This window comes from Cygnus atratus, chromosome 12, assembly GCF_013377495.2.
Source record: "Cygnus atratus isolate AKBS03 ecotype Queensland, Australia chromosome 12, CAtr_DNAZoo_HiC_assembly, whole genome shotgun sequence".
Lineage (NCBI taxonomy): Eukaryota > Metazoa > Chordata > Aves > Anseriformes > Anatidae > Cygnus > Cygnus atratus.
In genome coordinates this window covers 1,061,352-1,079,687 of record NC_066373.1, presented here as the reverse complement: position 1 = coordinate 1,079,687, position 18,336 = coordinate 1,061,352, and the positions used below count along the sequence as shown (strand labels likewise).

Below are 18,336 nucleotides of genomic sequence, written 5' to 3'. Positions count from 1 at the left end.
AGCAAGGTCATTTACTTCTGGCTTTAAGAAAAAAGCAAGGAAAGAACACTTGGTAATTTGTGATGCGGAAATAGTTTGTCTTAAAAGAGACTTGTAGTTGGCTTTCAGAGATAGAAAAAAGAATTTATTCCTGTGGAAACCCTTAGCATTTCTGAAAGCCTTTTAAAAACAGATGAATTGATTTAGAGCAAAGATTCTCAGCTTTCAGTCATGCTTGGTCTCGCTTTCACTTTCAGGCCTTCACTTGGAACAGCCCTGATGCAAGTGCAGGACCAAACAAAAGTTAACTCATGAAATCTATTTTAAGAGAATCGTGGGTTTTGCCATTTATGTTTTTGTTCTAGAAAAGAAGTGCTAGCTTTGAGACATTGTCTGGTAACAATTAAGCTAATAAATAAAGGGGTGTGTGTGAGAGAGAAATATTTTTATTATTTGTATGTGCATGGCTACTAGAATTATATTTTGACTAAATTAAAAGGATGTGTAAATGATAAGTCCTCATAATTTGAGAAGGAAGCACTGAGAAATTCTGGTGAAGTCTTTAAAATTACTTTCATGTTCATCTAATCTGACTGAAAATAACAATTACTTCAAGTTTCTAAAGGCAAGATTTTCCAAATAATTTTTAGGTGTCATCTCTTTAGATAAATACTACAATGTGTAAAATGTCAGTGTGTTGACAATGAACTTGGGTTTTAAGAGCGAAGTAATTTCAGGAAAACACAAAGATGTGCTGGAGAGGCCAAAGTGTCAATGTCCCCCTGGTAAAACTGTATTTTGAGCGTTAAAAGTGAATTTCATTTTAATGGCTGCCTCTCTGACTTTACCCTTCAAAATCTTGTACTTTAGTCCTCTGTATTAATTTGTTTAGCTGGAATTCCCAAGTATGAGAAGGTCAGAATATGCAATCCACCTGCTGCATTAATTCCAGTGAAATTACAGTCGCAGCCTGCCTGATGGAGGTGAAGGAAGCATGGGTTCTGAATAACGGGGTTGTGTGGTTGTGGCTGAAGTTGCTCTTTGAAATTCCTTTTCAGATTCCCTGTGGGATGCTAATAGGCTTTAGTCAAGTGATTTAAAATTCTGAATGAGAACAAAGAGAAGGCATTGACTGAAAGTTCGTAAATGTATTCCTCTTTAATTACTAGTCCATTGGAGTAATGTCCTGACAGGAAGTACAGAGAAAGTGATAATCTAACAGGCTTAAATTCAAGCACTGCTTTTGCTTAACTTGTACAGAAGCAAAGAGCATAGTGGTGTTAACTGCAGTTTATTTAGTGTATTGCAGGTTTTGTATGTGCTAGTTGAAGAAGGCATGTTCCTTTTATTTTCCTAAAATATGGCATATTTTTACATGGCTTTTTTCTTCTCAACCAGCCTGTTAACCTTGACTATGGCTGAGTAACCAGGACTTCTTGACATTGTGTTAGTTTTTATAACCTCCAGACTGCCCCATCGCAGCTACTGGCTGATGCAGGCCGTGAGACAAGCCTGAGGCCGCGAGCAGTAGGCTCGCTGGGTGCTGACACACGTAACCATCAGTAACCCTCAGGAACAGGGAGAAAAATGAAATTCAAGCGCAGCACGAACCTCATAACAGCTCACCAACGTACATCACAACCCTGTGTTACTTGTATTAAAAACTTTGGAAGGTTTAGCGGAAGTAAGAGCATGACAGCTGGGACCTGGATAAATTCTGCATGTTGCACATTGAAACAGGATTCTTTTTTTTGTTTGTTTTTTAGCAGATCACAGCTGTGATTTAAAACTGCTTTTTTCAGTCTTTAACAGTTAAAAGCTACTTTCTGGTAGATCAAAAAAAAAAGGAATTTACATTCTGCATAAACTCATCTAGCTCTTTCTGCCTGTCCCATTTGCTGTGACATGTTTACATTTGTTAATGTTAGATGGGTTTGATGGACTTCAGGATAATTATAGAAACCTGCTCCGTACAGGATCAAGCGTTATCTTCCCTTGTGCTTTAAAGAATTGACCACGTAACATTATACTTTGGAGGGCTTCTTTATTCAGCTTTTAATTATGGAACTGATCACAAGTACAGTACATCTTGAGGTATGCACCTGGAAAGAAACAGTCTTTTTGCATATACTGCAACTTTAAAATTTGTGCAGTTTTGTCAGAGCCTTTTACAACAACGAATCTGTTTTGAACATAAATTTATCAATTTTGACGGAAACTGGTATTTGAGTTTGCATGGATGTACATGTTTAGGAGGAGACAGGCATGAGGCTGTTTTCCTATTTAAAGAAGTATCATTTAACCTTAAATCCATTCGGCGTGTGTGTTACATACGTATATTTTTAACAGAAGTGAAGCAGTTTATTCCAATAATACCAAGCTGCATCATATACTTTGAGAACAGCAGGTTGTAAGGCTTCTATTTGTTAACGCAGTTTAATGCTAATTGCTTTTCCCTTCCTTTATGTTTACTCTATGAAAAGCAGTTGCACTGGATGGAAGAGGCAGGGAAGCACCATTCCTCTTCATCCTGCAGGTTTCGTTCTCTGTGAGAAAGAGAATTCCCATGTTTGCTCACAACCGTGCATCTTCTGTACATTAATACACGCTCCTTACTTTTGTAGCTTTTCTGTGATTTCATTTGTTTTTATTGGCGAGCTGCTTATAACGTCTTTAATGGTCTGCTTTGACTTCTCAGAGCACCAGAGAGCCAGAAAGGAGCTGGAGGGAAGAAGACCCCAATGTTGTGTGGTCAGTATCCAACTAAAAGTGAGGGGAAGGAGCTGAAGATAGTGGTACAGCCGGAAACCCAGCACAGGGCTCGTTATCTGACTGAAGGCAGCCGAGGCTCAGTGAAAGACCGGACACAGCAAGGTTTTCCAACTGTAAAGGTAGGCTGTTCAGTATCAGGTGATACGGGGATTCCTTTCCAAGCGATACTTTAGTAGAATGGGAACTGGTTCAGTTCAGATAAGACCTAGAATTTCTACTTTTAGCGGAAGGGGAAGAGACCTTGCAATCTCTTTACTGCAAAGGCTGTAGAACTGTACTGTCTCTCTTCTTTTGAGTACAAAGACATCTATCTGCATTACAAAATTACAGGAGGCAGGAAATGTTATGTCAAGGCAATGATACCTCGTCTGTGATGCATATCCCGTTAGACTCACAATTAGGTGAACTGTGTGTGAAGAGGTAGACATTTGAAGCATACAAAAGTAGGAGAGCAAAATGCTGTAACTGTTCAATGGCTGATGATAGTGGGTCGTCATTATGTCTTACTGGTAAGAATATAAAACTAGGTTTCGTTCCAAAAGACATGTAAAAGGTGGTTTGTTTTTTTTAATGAGAAGTATCAGAATCCACATACTCAGTACCTGTTTCTCAAGCAGAGTCACAAAGATCTGTTAACTGAGGTATATGTTATGGATCTTACTGCTCATGGTTAGCAGTAGAGTGAAGCATGTGTGGATTAGTAGAACTGGGGAATGGGGGAAGAAAAAAGGAAGCGGTTGTATGCACGCTTAACAGATGCAGCCTGTTTCCTGTATGGACTTTGGTACCTGTAAGTTTAAGTGGTGTTGGTCACTTGCTCTGAGGCAGGGATGCACGGCACAGAGGCCTGAATGATGCCTTTAATCCTTCTGATCAAGGGCAAAGATCTGGATAAGAGAAGATGCTGTCAGCAGTTCAGGCAGTTCAGGAGGCCTTGCATAGCTGATTTCTCCAGCAAGCATTGTTTCTTTCTCTGTCTTGCTTTATTTGAGGGGAGCTGATATAATTTGCCTTACTCAAAGAGGGGAAAAGTTGCTCATGATCAGGCTTGCTAGGTTGCTGAGGAGGGCGTTGCTGTGAGTTCCTCAGGGGATGAGGACCAAAGCCCAGATGAAGAGGAAGAGCTACAAATGGAGGAGAAACATGAGGAAGAAGGTTACAGAGAGGTCTTTCACATTCCTGCTCAAGAGGGAGAACATTCACAGTTTGTCTGCTGGTGTACAGAATGTGAATTTGCAGGTCCTTCTGTAATGCGGTACTTGGAGATAAGCAGAAGAACTGATGTCAAATATCACAAAAGTTGCACTGATCACAGTATGATTGTGACAGTGGGCACCAAAATGAATACAGGCCAGCATTGCGCGCTCCTTGGAAATAAGGCAAATAGCATCCTGGCTGTACTGCGAGGATGGTGGCCAGCAGGCAAAGCAAGCAGACAACCACATTTGTTACCATACCAAAAAAACCCAAACATTTCCTCTAATACTTTTTTTTTAGTTATTCCACTTTGAGAAAGCAGCAAAGCAGTTCAGACCAGGCTGATTTATCAGGTCCACAAAGGAACACTTGTTTTCAATGCAAGCCTTAATAATTTGTGCTGACAGAGTATAGAAATATACTTATCTCTGAAGTCCAGTTCAACAGCATTGCAAGCATCTCCAACGCTTTACTCGGTCCTCTTCAGTAATGCAGAAGTCCAGTAAAGTTTCCTAAGAAAAGAATCCATTCATATACTCCTGTTGCTATGGTGATTTAGTGCTCGTTTATGTGGATTTTCTTAATGGGCCTTTGTTCATGTGAACTTCCTTTTAATTCCTTTTCCAGTTCCCTTTAGCACCCGTCAGAGAAAATTTTCTGTTTGGAAGAGTTTCATGTTACTGAATGCCGGGAAGCCCAAGCTTGCTTTACCAGTAGGCAAACGAGTTCCTACCCTGCATACATAAGTCTAATTGAGTTGGACAGTCAAAATGAGTCAGTGGATCTTCAGGAAATCTGAGCTAAGGGTAGGGGAAAAAAACAAAACAAGTACACAAAGGCCAAGAGTTTTTTTTTTGTTGTATGTTTGCTTGGTTTCATACTTCCTAGTATCCCACCTACCTGCTGTAACCTAGTGGCTCCTTTTGGATGTGAGGGGCATACTGTGATCTTAGTAGTATTTCTAATTCTTTTGCAAACCAGCTAAGAACTCCAAAATTAACTATGTGTATATATATATGTGTATATATATTCATTTCAACCATGTGTTAAATGACATATTTGTCTTTCAATAGATGAGCAAATGACAAAAGATTAAAAACATTAATTATCTTTTGTTTATAAACTAGATTAAAAAAAATCATGCTTCCCTAGGATTGTTTCCAGCAACATTAGGAGCAGATTTGCTTCAAGTTCAGCTGCATAAAATATTCCTGATTTAATTAAAAGGCATTGCTGGTCAGTCAAAATACGATTCGTGCTGCTGTGTTTCAGCTGGAAGGTCACAACGAGCCGGTGGTGCTGCAGGTATTCGTGGGCAATGACTCTGGCCGAGTGAAACCACACGGGTTCTACCAGGCCTGCAGAGTTACTGGGCGAAACACTACTCCCTGTAAAGAAGTGGATATCGAGGGGACTACTGTTATTGAGGTTGGACTGGACCCTAGCAACAATATGACACTTGCGTGAGTAGCTATTTTAATTATATATATTTTTTAATTTATTAGCTTGTTTTCAGAAACTGGCTTTCCTCTTTCAGTTAGGTTGTTTAGTATCTCAGCACGTCAGGCTCTTTGTGAAGCTACATGAGTAATAAACCTCTAAATCCATGTTCTCAGCTTATTATGCTTAATGCTTAATCTCATCCTTTTCTATAGCTTTTTCAATGAACTTCGTTGTATTGGAGTTTTATGTACTGTTTAAAGAATAATGCACATATTCAAGCATTACATGAACTATGAAGTCGTCACTGCTTCCATTGATTGTCTCTTCTAGCAAGTATGAAATGGCTAATCAGAAGAGGGAGGGCGAATGTTGGGATCTTCAGATCCTTTTAGGGCCCAGAAAGGTTGGGAATAGTGGAGGCTAAATTCTGAGTTTTCTCATTTCTCTTTGTTCCATCAGACGGTCCTTTGTCATGAAAGCCTAGTGCTTTCCTATCTTTACAGAGCAATCTGGTCAAATATAGACAACGTTTTGGATACAACAGGTTTTCAGATGCATTTAAACAGTATATGGCTGTTGCTCAAAAGGGATAAGCCCAGTCTGATGGCCCTTCTTAACTGTAGCAGATTTTTGAGCAAAAGGCCTCTTGTGCCTGTGTCGTTTAGATCTCACAAGAAATTTCAGATAGAAGTGATTCCCTTAAAAGCTTTTCATATGTATTTTAAGTTATAGAAAAGGTGTGATCTTCTCAAGTATGTTTTTCAGTAGAATGTCTTTTTTTCTTTTTTTTCTTTCAAATGGATATGTGGTTATGCTTGAAAGCTGTCACTTCTTAAGAAACTTGTCTTGATGTCAACAGGAGAAGCATTTCTTCAATTTACAGTGTCTGCTTCTTAAGTGTGATTAATTCCCTTATCACACTTACCTCCATTCCCTAGCTGTTGTCCAGAATGTTTTTGACTAGTAACCCTGCAAACCCAGAGGAATGGAAGAATAAAGACCTGTAGTGATAAACTGAATGCTTACCAGAATAATTTTATGTTGCTTTTTGTTAATTCCTAGTTCTTTCACATTCCTTCCTCCCATGATTCAGCATCCAAATTAAGTAGGGATGAATTGAAAACAGGACTATATAATGAGAGGTTATACAGAGATGTCATGTGACTAATCTAATAATATTTCTACTTCAAGAGTTCTGACTTCTTTGTGGCTTGTTTAATTGATTAGTCAAAATATTTTAAAAGAGGATGAATTTATTAAACTCTATTAAACTCTCAACTGCTTTGTGTCGTTAGGGTTGATTGCGTGGGAATACTGAAGCTGAGAAATGCTGATGTTGAAGCTAGGATAGGGATTGCTGGTTCCAAGAAAAAAAGCACACGTGCCAGGCTGGTATTTCGTGTCAACATCACTCGCAAAGATGGTTCAACTTTGACTCTTCAGACGCCTTCTTCCCCAATTCTCTGCAGTAAGTATCAAACTAAAAGAATTGGTATTAGAGGACTCTGGATTTTAGTGTGACTGAAGTGGGGGGGAGACCACAATGTTGGTCTGTGATTATTTGAGTTGCTGTGGCTAAAATCAGGTGGGCTGTTTTTATTTGGAGGGGGGTGTTGAATGACTGAGTAGTATTTAAAAGTAGTTACAAATTGCCTAATCTCTTATTAAATGATTTTTTGCCTTTCAAAAGACAAGAACTTGTGTCATGATTGCTTTGAACTGATAACATGACTTTTTTGATAAAGGTTTTAATCCCTTCTGTATTGTCACTTTCATCTGCCAGCTTTCAGTGACAGAAATTACTTGCAATAAGTTAGTAAGCATGGCTCTTCCCAGATATGGGAGTACATTGAGCCCAGAGGGGGGATCTGTTCTGGTTCAGTGGAAGAATGAAACCTTTTATAGCTATTTATTAAAATGCTCTGTTTAGCACTGAGCACAGATGGCTGCATTGACTGTTCAGGTTGCACTGAACACTGTGGAAAATGAAATCAGAGGAGGCCACGGTGCATCCGAGGCTGCTTTTCTTGATATTTTTTAACAGTCAATACCTGTTGTATCAGGGCTCCTATTCGACTCCTCAGAAACTGCAGCTTTGCTGCCAGTGAAAGGATAGATTGTAAGGAGATGATTAAAAGCACGTTAGTGTCCACATCAGACACCACCATGCTGTTCCAGTGCTGTGGGCAGCAGGCAATTATATATATAATAATTATATGATTGTATATATCCATAGATATTTATATGATTTTATATATTCAGCTACAGGCTGATTAGCAGCTGTGCTGCATATGCAGCCCGACTCTTTCCCAGTGCTGTGCTCTCACCAAGAATCCCTTTGCCCAACCAAAGGAATGTCATTGCTGATGCACGGGCGGACTCTCCTGCTCTCTTTGGCCATGTTCCATGCTTTAGGCAATAGTTTGACATTTTGGGGTAGTCTTCTTGAAAGATCAGCTTGAGGTATTCGTGTCCCTCATTTTTTCTCCCACCTGACATTTTTTGCTAAATTGTTCTTTTCAGTGTTTTTTTTTTTTTTAATGGTGGTATTCTGATTTTATGCATTTATGTTGTTGAGAAATACTTCACTAGAAATATGGTTGTCTCTGTAGCTCCATTCCAGTCAGGGTAGCACCGTAGTACCTGTTACTAGTTAATTTTCAGATTTAAGGAAAAAAAAAACACTAGAAAATCTCCAAAGATGATTTTTCTATAATTTCTTGTGTTACTAGGTTACTGGTTAAAGATACAATTATTTAAATTATAGCAGCAGGGGGAATTGAATACATCTGGTGTTCTCTTAAACACGTAACAATCCAAAACTTGAGTTGTGAATAGAAACTGAGAGTTTAAGATAAAATCATAGAACGGCTTGGGTTGGCAGGATCCGCTGCATCTGCTCCACTAGTTCAGAGGATAGCAATTGCTGTACTCCTCAAGTGCAGAGATGTGGCTCTAGCGAGGACTTATATTAGCTGATGTATGTAGTTCTTGAAAGTAGCTCAAACACTGAAAGTTTTGTTTTGAAGATTTAATAAATGCAGGAGAAAAGGGAAAAGATTACTAGTGGGTCATTTACCTAAGTGTGATTTTTTTTAAGAGGATCATTACATTTAGCAAAGAAGTGATGTGTATATATACATATATAATTTCTTTTGTCACAAATCATGAAGTAAAGGAAGAAATTTAGGAATTATTTTGTTCTTTCCTGCAAGTGAAAGAAGGAAGCTGTAATCCTGTAAGTGAAAGCTCTTTGTTTTGAATATTAATATTTTCTTGGATTTCAAGCTATGTGTTTTTTCAATTGCAGCTCAACCAGCGGGAGTTCCAGAGATCCTAAAGAAAAGTCTGCACAGCTGTTCAGTGAAGGGTGAAGAGGAAGTTTTTCTGATTGGCAAGAACTTTCTAAAAGGAACAAAAGTGATTTTCCAGGAGAACGTTTCTGGTTAGTGTGAAAGCAATACCAGCTTGGGGTGATGAAGAGAGCATGTTTGGGTTTATGTTGTTTCATACAGTTTAGTTGTAGGGAGCAAATCGAGAAGCTGAATCAAAGGCACTAAAATAAATTGATTTATATGGATATGCAATAAATTATGCTTTTTAACTTTCATTTAGATGAAAATTCTTGGAAGGCAGAAGCTGAAATAGACATGGAATTATTTCATCAGGTACTTCTGATTATTACTTTTATTTTATTTTATTTTTTAAATTACTATTTTGCTCTTCTATAAATACCGTAAAAGACTCCTTTTTGATATCATCAAGATCTGATAGTTAGGTTTTATATCAATGTCTTGGCAACTGTGGGCCAGGACCAATGGCTTACCATGCATAAAATGCAAAGTATTATGCATAAAATGCAAGGAAACGGAGTTCAGAAAGATTTCACTTGTGCTAAAAATACCATGTGTGGGGCTCACATTGATTAGAGATGGAAAATGTACCCAGTGTTTTTGTTTTCAGTTAGTGCTATTGAAGAAGGAAAAGGGAAAAAAGACTTTTCCAGTTTTGTTTTAAACTGATAATAAACACTTCTTCTCTAGAGGGACAGCCTCGCTGCTCTAATAGCAAGCTTCTCTTTTGGGATTGTTATTTCGCAGTCCATCGCTCTTTCCAAAGATGAGATATGAGATTCTGTTGGATCTGTACTTTTTTTTTACGTGATACTATTTTTCAGTTTATTAAAAAATAAAACAAAAAAGCAATATGTTCATTAAGTGCCTAAAGTGGTATAGAACTGCTGTGTGGAAGAAAAGAGGTGGGAAGCAGTTGGCAACAGGCCCGACTGAACTTTTTGGATGAGTGACATTCTGTGTGTTTGACCAGTCGATGTGTACATTGGAAGCTGACATGCACAGATTCTAATTAAAATCCATCTGAAATAAAGCAACCCCAGGTAGTGTGCAGAAGTACTTCTTGTATAGCTTTGTGTCAGCTGGAATAAGGCAGCGTGCTATTCCGGCATGAATGTAGCACTTTGGTGCAGATCACGCTTTAAAATCTGATGTCCAGGAAATGTCATCTTTGAAATAGAAGCTACGTTAAAGCCACTTAGACAATACAACCTGCAGTTCTATTGTGAAAATAAGAAGTGGCATTACAGGCTTCCTGATTTACCCGGTGGCTGACTAGTTCTGACTCTTTCCAAAGGAAAATTGAATAAGCCTTCCCCTCTTCCTGTGCATTTCTATAAATAACACTCCTTTTCTTCAGATGAGTTCTTCAGTGAGTCTGGTAGGCTGTCATTGTTGTCAGTCAGGTCTACACAAGTAGAATTTAGTTTCTAATTGGGAACGTAGATAACACAGTAGGAGTGTGGTGTATGAACTTTGTGGGCGAGCACTTGCCCTTATGTGCAATTTAATTAAAAGGCCTAATACATTTTTTCTAGTATCGTTCCTATGAGATTACTGTTGGGTGGGAATATATTGTATGTACGCCATAGTCTTTACACTCAGCTGAATTTTGGTTCCACTATGAAATGTTTTTCAGAATATTTGTTCATTCTTTTTCACACAACTGAGTGTCTTTATGGCTTATTGAACTGAAATTAGAGAAGTTATTGAAAGTACGTGATGCCTGACAGATGTGCTCCCACCTCTGAAGGCAGTATTCCATTTTCCTTTGCTTTGTGTTTTCCTTTTCTAGTGGATGGACAGGTAGTAGGGGAGTAGATAGCCTATGGTTCACTCAGCGCTATTACTCTTGAATGATTGCAAGCATATTTTTGGTGTCTGCTCAGTGTTAAGTCTGCTTAACTGTAACATGAGATTGCATCCTCTCTCCACACTGAATACAAAGGTCTGATTCAGCAGAACAGTGAAGTATCTGATTCCAGCAGAATGTTATGGCAAATGGATCGCAGTTCATTCAGGCATGTTAGGCATAAGTTTCTGTTTAAAGTACTGGACTTTATATGTTTTTCTTTTCTGCATGTTTCAGTTGAGCTGTAAGTTGAGCATCATGTGGGCAGAATATTCAAATCTCTGTTGTAGCACAAGAACTGTTGCCAACTGACTTTGCTGAACATGTAACTTGACCGTGTTTCCCCATTTTTCTGGTGTTTTAGTAAGCTGTTTCTGTATTTTGATGGATGTAGATATAATTAAGATTAATAGTAATGAAATAAATTTTCTAATATGATTTTATTTATTATTTTTGCATTGCAGAATCACCTTATTGTGAAGGTGCCACCATATCACGACCAGCAAATAACCTCAGCTGTTTCTGTGGGAATCTATGTGGTGACCAATGCTGGCCGATCACACGATGTGCAGCCATTTACATACACTCCAGATACATGTATGTAAAATAGAAAACTGGGGGAAGGAACGGACAGTTTTACCTGCTAAACCTTTAATTCCTGATTGCATAGTGTCTAGACTGTAAATAACATAAATGTTAGGTAATATGGATCTTTTTGAACTCCTCTTGTTGAGATTTGCTCTGCTGAGGAGAGCCAAGCCCTTAGATTTCATTATTCCCTTATGTGACAAGTAGCTCAAATTTCAGCTGCGTGTAGGCCGCTGTTCTTAGGCATTTCTATTGTGAGGTTCAAAATGAAGCTGAGTAGGGAAAAATAGTAGATAAGCTACATACTGTGCACCAAATACAAGAAAAACTATCATCAAGCTTTATCGTAAGGAATGCTGCAGTTTGACCACATTGTGTATTTTTATTTCTATATCTATATTACAATGTACAGTGCAATTGCTGAGTGGCTTTTTCATTTTTGGAAGTGAAAATGAATGATATGGTAGGCATTGCAATTATTGGTGTATTCACAAAAAAGGTTGTTTCTGTGGTTTTCAAAAAGCTTTAGTTACTTTAAGGTATAAGTAACTGTTTTAGTTTGCTTTGAGTTTTGGATTTTTTTGCTTGTTTGCTGTTTTAGCATAAGGAAGTTTTCAATGTGTTTTGCCTCAGCAGCTGGTACCCTGAACGTTAAAGTGAAGAAGGAAATCTCCAGCCCAGCCCAACATTGTTCTTTTGAAGAGGCTATAAAAGGTACTAAATTGCTTCTTATTGTTGTTAATAATTTAACTATAAATTCCCACTCAAATTTTGCAGGAATGAATCAGCTGTCCGGTGGGGATAAGTATGTGCTTATAAAATCTGGCCATATTCTTACACTAATGTTTGATCTCAAATCCAGAATATTTTGCTTCATAACCGTATTCCTTTAAGTATATTGTAACGTGAGATAATGCAGAGCAAAAACTCTGCAAAAAATAATTTTTTAAAAATGGTTGGGTTTTTTTTGTGCCTCAGGCCCTGCATTTCATTCTTCATTCTTTGCAAGAATATTAAATGAAGAGGAGAAAAACCTAGTATGGCAGTTAATACAAAGCATTTAAAATCTATGTAGTGTTAATTTAAGCCAAAGAAAAAGTGAAAGGGAAAAAATAAAAACTCAACACTGAAAAACCCTAACATACTTGTCATTTTTCCTTAAAGTTATAATGGTATGGTAGTAGCAGAGACAGAGTAGAAGCTGTCCAGTGATTTTAGGATTGCTTTCAGTGCAATTCTGAGATTTGCATTTTGTCCATGGAAGGTTTGTTATTTTGTTCTAAGGGAGCAGGTTTTTGGTTTGCCTGGATTTTAAGTGAAGTGAATTGATCCTTCCTATACTGAAATAAAGGAAGGAAATGTTTCTTAGTTGGTTGTTAAAACCATGGAGGTGTACAGAGGTTAATGGAAATTTCCATAGCCTGCTCTGGTGAAAGCAGGTTGGAAGGTAAGCAAATTAACAACATGATCACAAGTTTGATAGGAATCCATAGCTTCAGGTTAAAATCATGAAGCTCATGTTTAAAGTTAATAGTTGTATATTGGGCCTTGGCAGGGGATATATTTACAAGTTGACTTTACAACTTGTTCGGGGGGATAATACAAGATACGATGAGTTTAAACCTGCAGAGAATATTCAGGGAGAAATTTGCAAAAACATGTAGGGTATTGAAGCAAGCTGATAAAAGTACTGGTAAAACTTCTTAGTAGCAAGATTAAAAAGATAAGGATAATAATAACTGATGTATCAGGGCAAGCCTGACATGTATCTAATCTACTGTGGAGGCTTAGCCAAGGCAAGATACCAACTGCTTCAGGAGAACATCTGCTCTTCATAAGAACAGCGTGCTGTTCGTATTGGTTCGCGTCCTTGTATTTAATTTGTGGTAGAAACTTAATTTTCTTGTGTGGATTTTCTGCTAGCTAGCTTTTTGGTTGACTCATTCCTGTTCCTATTCTACTTCGGGTTGAATGTGAACCTGAGGTCAGGCAATTTTGTCTGCAGTATGTACTTTGTCTCTGCATACGTCCCAGGTTATCCTTCACCACTCTTCTGACATGATAAAGAGCAGGTGGGATCCACTGGGATGCTGCTTTTTTCCTGTTTTTTTTTTTTTCCACTGTGAGCGATATCATAGAATTCATAATTAAAGTGTCATCATTTAGTGCAGCCCTGGACAAATAGAATAAACTGTTGTTGCCAAGGTCCTGTACAGGACCTTTTTATTTCATTCTTTCATTCCTTTTTCATTCTTAATCTTGTTTCTTTTTCTCATCCTTCCAACTGGGTGTGTCACTGTGAACCAACACACCATTGCTAGCAACTAATCTGTGTAGCATCAGGATTTTTTAATTATTTATATGTAAATTTTTATCGTTTCTGTTTAACATGACAGGATTAAGCATGTAAAAGAGAAAAAATTGTCTATTGTGACTATGGTATAGAAAAATACTGACGTCTGTGTATGACTGGCTGTCCAGAAGTTGGCGTAGGTGAGAGTTTTTCCACTCAAATTGCGTTCCCTGCCAGAAGTACAGCCCAGCACGTCACGTCACATGGCCTCTATTTTGGGGCTGTTCCAAATATGTGAGTTAACAGGAGGGAAAGAGTTTATTTGGCTCTTTGTGTACTGACGACTGTTGGCATACTGATGGCTGAGAATTTATTACCGAAGACAGAAAATAACATTTCAGGAGAGAATGTTGGTTGTACGTAGAATAAGCACACAAGGACTGTGACCAAGGACAGAGCATACTGTTGATACAAATTTGCAGAAATTTTACTGCCATGTTATTGTAAGATTTAAATCTGTTTAAGGCATGGAGATTTCTTGCTGTATGTTGAAGAGAATTCTTTAATTTACTTAAAAACCACAGGTCTATATGTATTTTTATGGGTTTTCCCATTGGTTTGTTTTAAGCTCAAACAATTTCAGCAGTATTTTAAATCAAGAAAGCTAATTTTACTTACAGCAAAGATCTCAGATATTTTATGTAATGTTTTTTTTTACCTGGATCAGGAAAAATCAAAACTAAAGAGATCCAATTCATTTCAAGAAGAGGCACCTTTCTACTTCAAAAAGAAAAAAATACAGGCACTGTAAAGGCAAAACAACAGCTTGCTCTTGATAGAGAGCTGGCACGCAGATATATCAAGTTTTCACTTGGCTAGTCCTTTAACAGAATAAAAATACTGTCTGAATGCGTTGAGTGTTCTGTTCAGGCACTTGTCTGAAAACAGACATTTAAAAAAATAGAGTAGTTGTACAGCTAAAGTGAAGTAAAATAAATTTGTAATTTGTGGAAAGATGTATTAATCATTTGTTTGCACTTCCAGGCAGTCGGTGGATGATTGTCCTGGCCCAAAAAGATAAAGAGTTAAATAAAAACGTTGATATTACTGTAAATCTCTAGGATTACTTGAAGTATCCAAATGGTTGCAGTGATCTCTTTGCATGTTAGCATCTTACGAGAGAATGCGAGCTCTTATGGCGGGGCTTAAAAGTTAAATGGGAAGCAGGCCACCACTAGAAAACCGTGCTTTGTATGGTGGCTGTTAACATTTCATTTCCCTTCTTTTCTTTGTTTGTGACTGCAGCAGTGAATGCCACCGCTTGTAACCCGGAGAACGTAAATATTCTTCCTAGTGCCTTGATAACTCCACTTATACCAAGCAGTATGATTAAGAATGAAGATGTGGCTCCAATGGAAGTAAGCGCAGAAAAAAGATCTCCCCCTGTCTTCAAGGTAAGTTTGATTGTGATCTGAAGATACTGGTTTTAATAGTATTAATCTCATCAGCCCGTGTCCTGATGGTGCAGAGTGGAGAAGAGGAATGCATGGGAAATGTCACATCCAAGATCAGTCTGGCCAAAACACATGATCACAGAGCATGATTAAAGTAATGGACAATTTCCTTTGAAAGTAACTTATCTTGTCCCTACATGCCAGCAGTGATTGATTAGTGAGTGATGCTATGATGAATGTTCTTTTTGTCCTGTGACACAGAACGAGTAAATTACTGTGACGATTTTTTAAATAATTTCTCGGTATTGCTTTCATCAAATTGTGCTATGACTTGTCCTTGAAGTAGCATTTCCGTTGTTTTCCCAGTCATTTGCTTGCTCCTCTGGTTATGTATGGAAAGATGCACAGCCATCAAATCTTCCATCTGGTCTTTCCTGAACATCACGGACTGGTGGAAATCTGATAAGCATAACCTGAATAGGCATGTGAATGGCTTAATGTATTGCTGCTCTTTTCAGGCTTCGAAGGTGGTCGGACCAACTCAACAAACATTGGAAAGCAGCATGTCTGGCATACCAACTTCTGCTTCCCATTTACCTTCTGAAAGTGAAAAGCAGCAACAAATACAGCCGAAGGTGTATAATCCAGAGACTCTAACTACAATCCAAACACAGGACATTTCCCAGCCTGGTAGCTTTTCAGCAGTCTCTACTCCAGCTCAGCTGCAGAACAGTGACACATTATTGCAGCAAGCTGCACAGTTCCAAACGAGAGATTCCCAAACCAGAGAAGTTTTGCAATCAGATGGCACGGTAGTCACTTTGTCACAATTAACTGATGGATCACAGACACAACAGTCTACACTATCAGAACCAGCACAGGCATTACAGCAACAGATTTCATCAAGTATTTTCTCATCAGCAAGCGGTGTGAGTCAGTTACAGAACACAATACAGCAACTGCAAGCTGGAAATTTTCCAACTAACACTGCCACAGGCAGCAGTAGAAATGTTGACTTGGTGCAGCAGGTACTGGAAGCTCAACAGCAGTTATCTTCTGTTTTATTTTCTGGGTCAGAGAGCAGTGAGGATGTTCAAGATCAGCTAAATGCAGATATCTTTCAGCAAGTTAGTCAGATACAAAATAGTGTAAATCCTGGGATATTTTCCTCATCAGAGACGGCTGTCCATTCCAGACCGGAGAACCTTTTGCCTGGAAGAGGTGAAAATGTTCATTCACAGCCTGAAAATGCGTTGTCCAATCAGCAGCAGCAGCAACAGCAGCAGCAGCAGGCAATGGAGACTTCCGCAGCAATGGTGATAGGAATCCAACAAAACATTTGCCAGGCTGCCACGCAGATGCAGTCTGATTTGTTCTCTTCAACAACTTCAGGGAACGGAGCCCTCCAACAGTCACCTGTTTACCAGCAGGCTTCACATATAATGAGTGGGTTGTCAACAAGCGAAGACATGCAAATGCAGTGTGAATTATTCTCTTCATCTCCTGGTGTTTCTGGAAGTGAGACTACTCCGACTGCTCAGCAGCAGGTCTCTAACAATGGGCCTAATATGTTTCAGGCATCAAGTTCTGCAGATGGAGAGGAAGCTTCAGGACAGAGTAAACAGATGCAAAATCCTGTATTTCAGACCATGGTTCAAATGCAGCACAGTGGAGAAAGTCAACCTCAAGTTAATCTCTTTTCATCTACAAAAAACATGATGTCTGTTCAGGCAAGTGGAGCTCAACAACAAGGGGGTGGTCTGTTCCAGCAGGGCGGAGAAATCATGTCTATTCAGTCAGCAAACTTTATGCAGCAGTCTGCACACTCACAAGCTCAGCTTTTTCATTCTCAGAATCCTATTGGTGATACTCAGAATATACCACAGGAAACACAAGGCTCCATTTTTCACAGTCCAAATTCCATTGTCCACAACCAGACTAGTACTAATTCCTCTGACCAATTGCAGCCTCCAATGTTCCACTCACAGAGCACCATGGGCGTATTACAGAGCTCTTCAGTTCCTCAAGACCAGCAGTCTGCCAACATGTTCCTTTCCCAGAGTTCAATAAGCAACCCACCATCTCAAGAAGAACAGATGTCGTTCTTTACAAGCCCGAATTCCATTTCTCCTCTTCAGGCAGCAACAAACACTGAGCAACCAACTTCCTTCCAACAGCAGACACAGATAGCTCATATCCAGAGTTCTATGCTTCCCCAAGAACAGCCGCAGACTCAGCCTGCTCAGCAAGGTTTGTTTCAGCCTCAAGTGTCAATGGGCTCCATCCAATCCAGTTCAATTCCCCAGAACCAACAAGGAGCTATCTTCCAGCCTCAGCATTCAATAGTTGCTATTCAGAGTAGTCCTCCATCTCAAGAGCAGCCGCAGCAGCAGCAGCAGAACATGATGTTCAGTAATCAAAGTGCAATGAGTACAATTGCTTCTCAAAAACAAAACATGATTTTCAACCCGAACCAAAACCCAGTTACTAATCAGGAGCAACAAGGCCAATCCATTTTTCATCCACAGACGAACATGGCACCGATGAACCAGGAGCAGCAGCCCATGCAATTCCAGAGTCAAACTACAGTGTCTTCTCTACAGAATCCTGGATCCAACCAGGCCGAAGCACAGCAGCCAGCCATCTTCCATAACTCACCCCAAATTCAGTTGGTCCAAGGGTCACCAAGTTCTCAAGAGCAACAGGTCACCCTCTTTATCTCTTCAGCTTCCATGTCTGCCTTGCAGAACAGTATGAGCCAGCAAGAGCTACAGCAGACTCCAATGTTCTCTTCCCAAAACAGCATGGCAGGAATGCAAGGAACTGCTTCTCCTCCACAGCAGCAAGCTTCTTTATTTCACAACACAGCAGGAGGTGCTATCAACCAGCTGCAGAATTCTCCTGCTTCATCTCAGCAAACTTCAGGAATATTCCTGTTTGGCATTCAGAACAGTAAGTGGTAGATGCCTAATTCAGAGCTTAGAGTTTAGAAGAGCTACTAATTGGAGTCCACAAGATAATGATTGTTCAATTCTATATTTACTTTTCAAAAACTCCTGAGATAAGTAATGTAGCAGTACAATTGAGGGTGTATGTATTCATGTTGCTCTTAGCAATGTGAGAGAACTCTTAGCTTAAATACTTGTTGGTTTCTTACACTTAGAATTAGTATGCAACAGAAACAACCTAGAATTTTATGTATATCTATATAGAAATATAGATATAAAATATAATATTAACAGTAGATATACAAATAAAATATATATACACCTGCAAAAAAAAAAAAAAGAAATAGAGTATTTTCTCTTAAGACAGCTCCACAAATCTTTTTCTTACTGTATTTGGTTTTCAAAATTTCTGCAATTACTTTTTCCACACGTTGTTGAAGAAAAGGAAAGATTTTTG

At 38.8% G+C, this 18,336-nt stretch overlaps 1 protein-coding gene across 3 annotated transcripts in view; it reads left to right on the top strand.

Moving 5' to 3' along the window:
• NFAT5 (nuclear factor of activated T cells 5) overlaps window positions 1-18,336 on the top strand; it is a 58,108-nt gene that overhangs the window by 30,958 nt on the left and 8,814 nt on the right. For 2 of the 3 annotated variants that reach the window (XM_035566219.2, XM_035566220.2), the window contains exons 4-12: window positions 2,678-2,870; window positions 5,221-5,411; window positions 6,687-6,859; window positions 8,702-8,836; window positions 9,007-9,059; window positions 11,061-11,193; window positions 11,818-11,898; window positions 14,783-14,931; window positions 15,450-17,883. In XM_035566219.2, the coding sequence (XP_035422112.1) occupies window positions 2,678-2,870; window positions 5,221-5,411; window positions 6,687-6,859; window positions 8,702-8,836; window positions 9,007-9,059; window positions 11,061-11,193; window positions 11,818-11,898; window positions 14,783-14,931; window positions 15,450-17,883 (3,542 nt within the window). The remainder of the gene's footprint in view (window positions 1-2,677; window positions 2,871-5,220; window positions 5,412-6,686; window positions 6,860-8,701; window positions 8,837-9,006; window positions 9,060-11,060; window positions 11,194-11,817; window positions 11,899-14,782; window positions 14,932-15,449; window positions 17,884-18,336) is intronic. The other variant, XM_050713130.1, reaches the window with a different exon arrangement.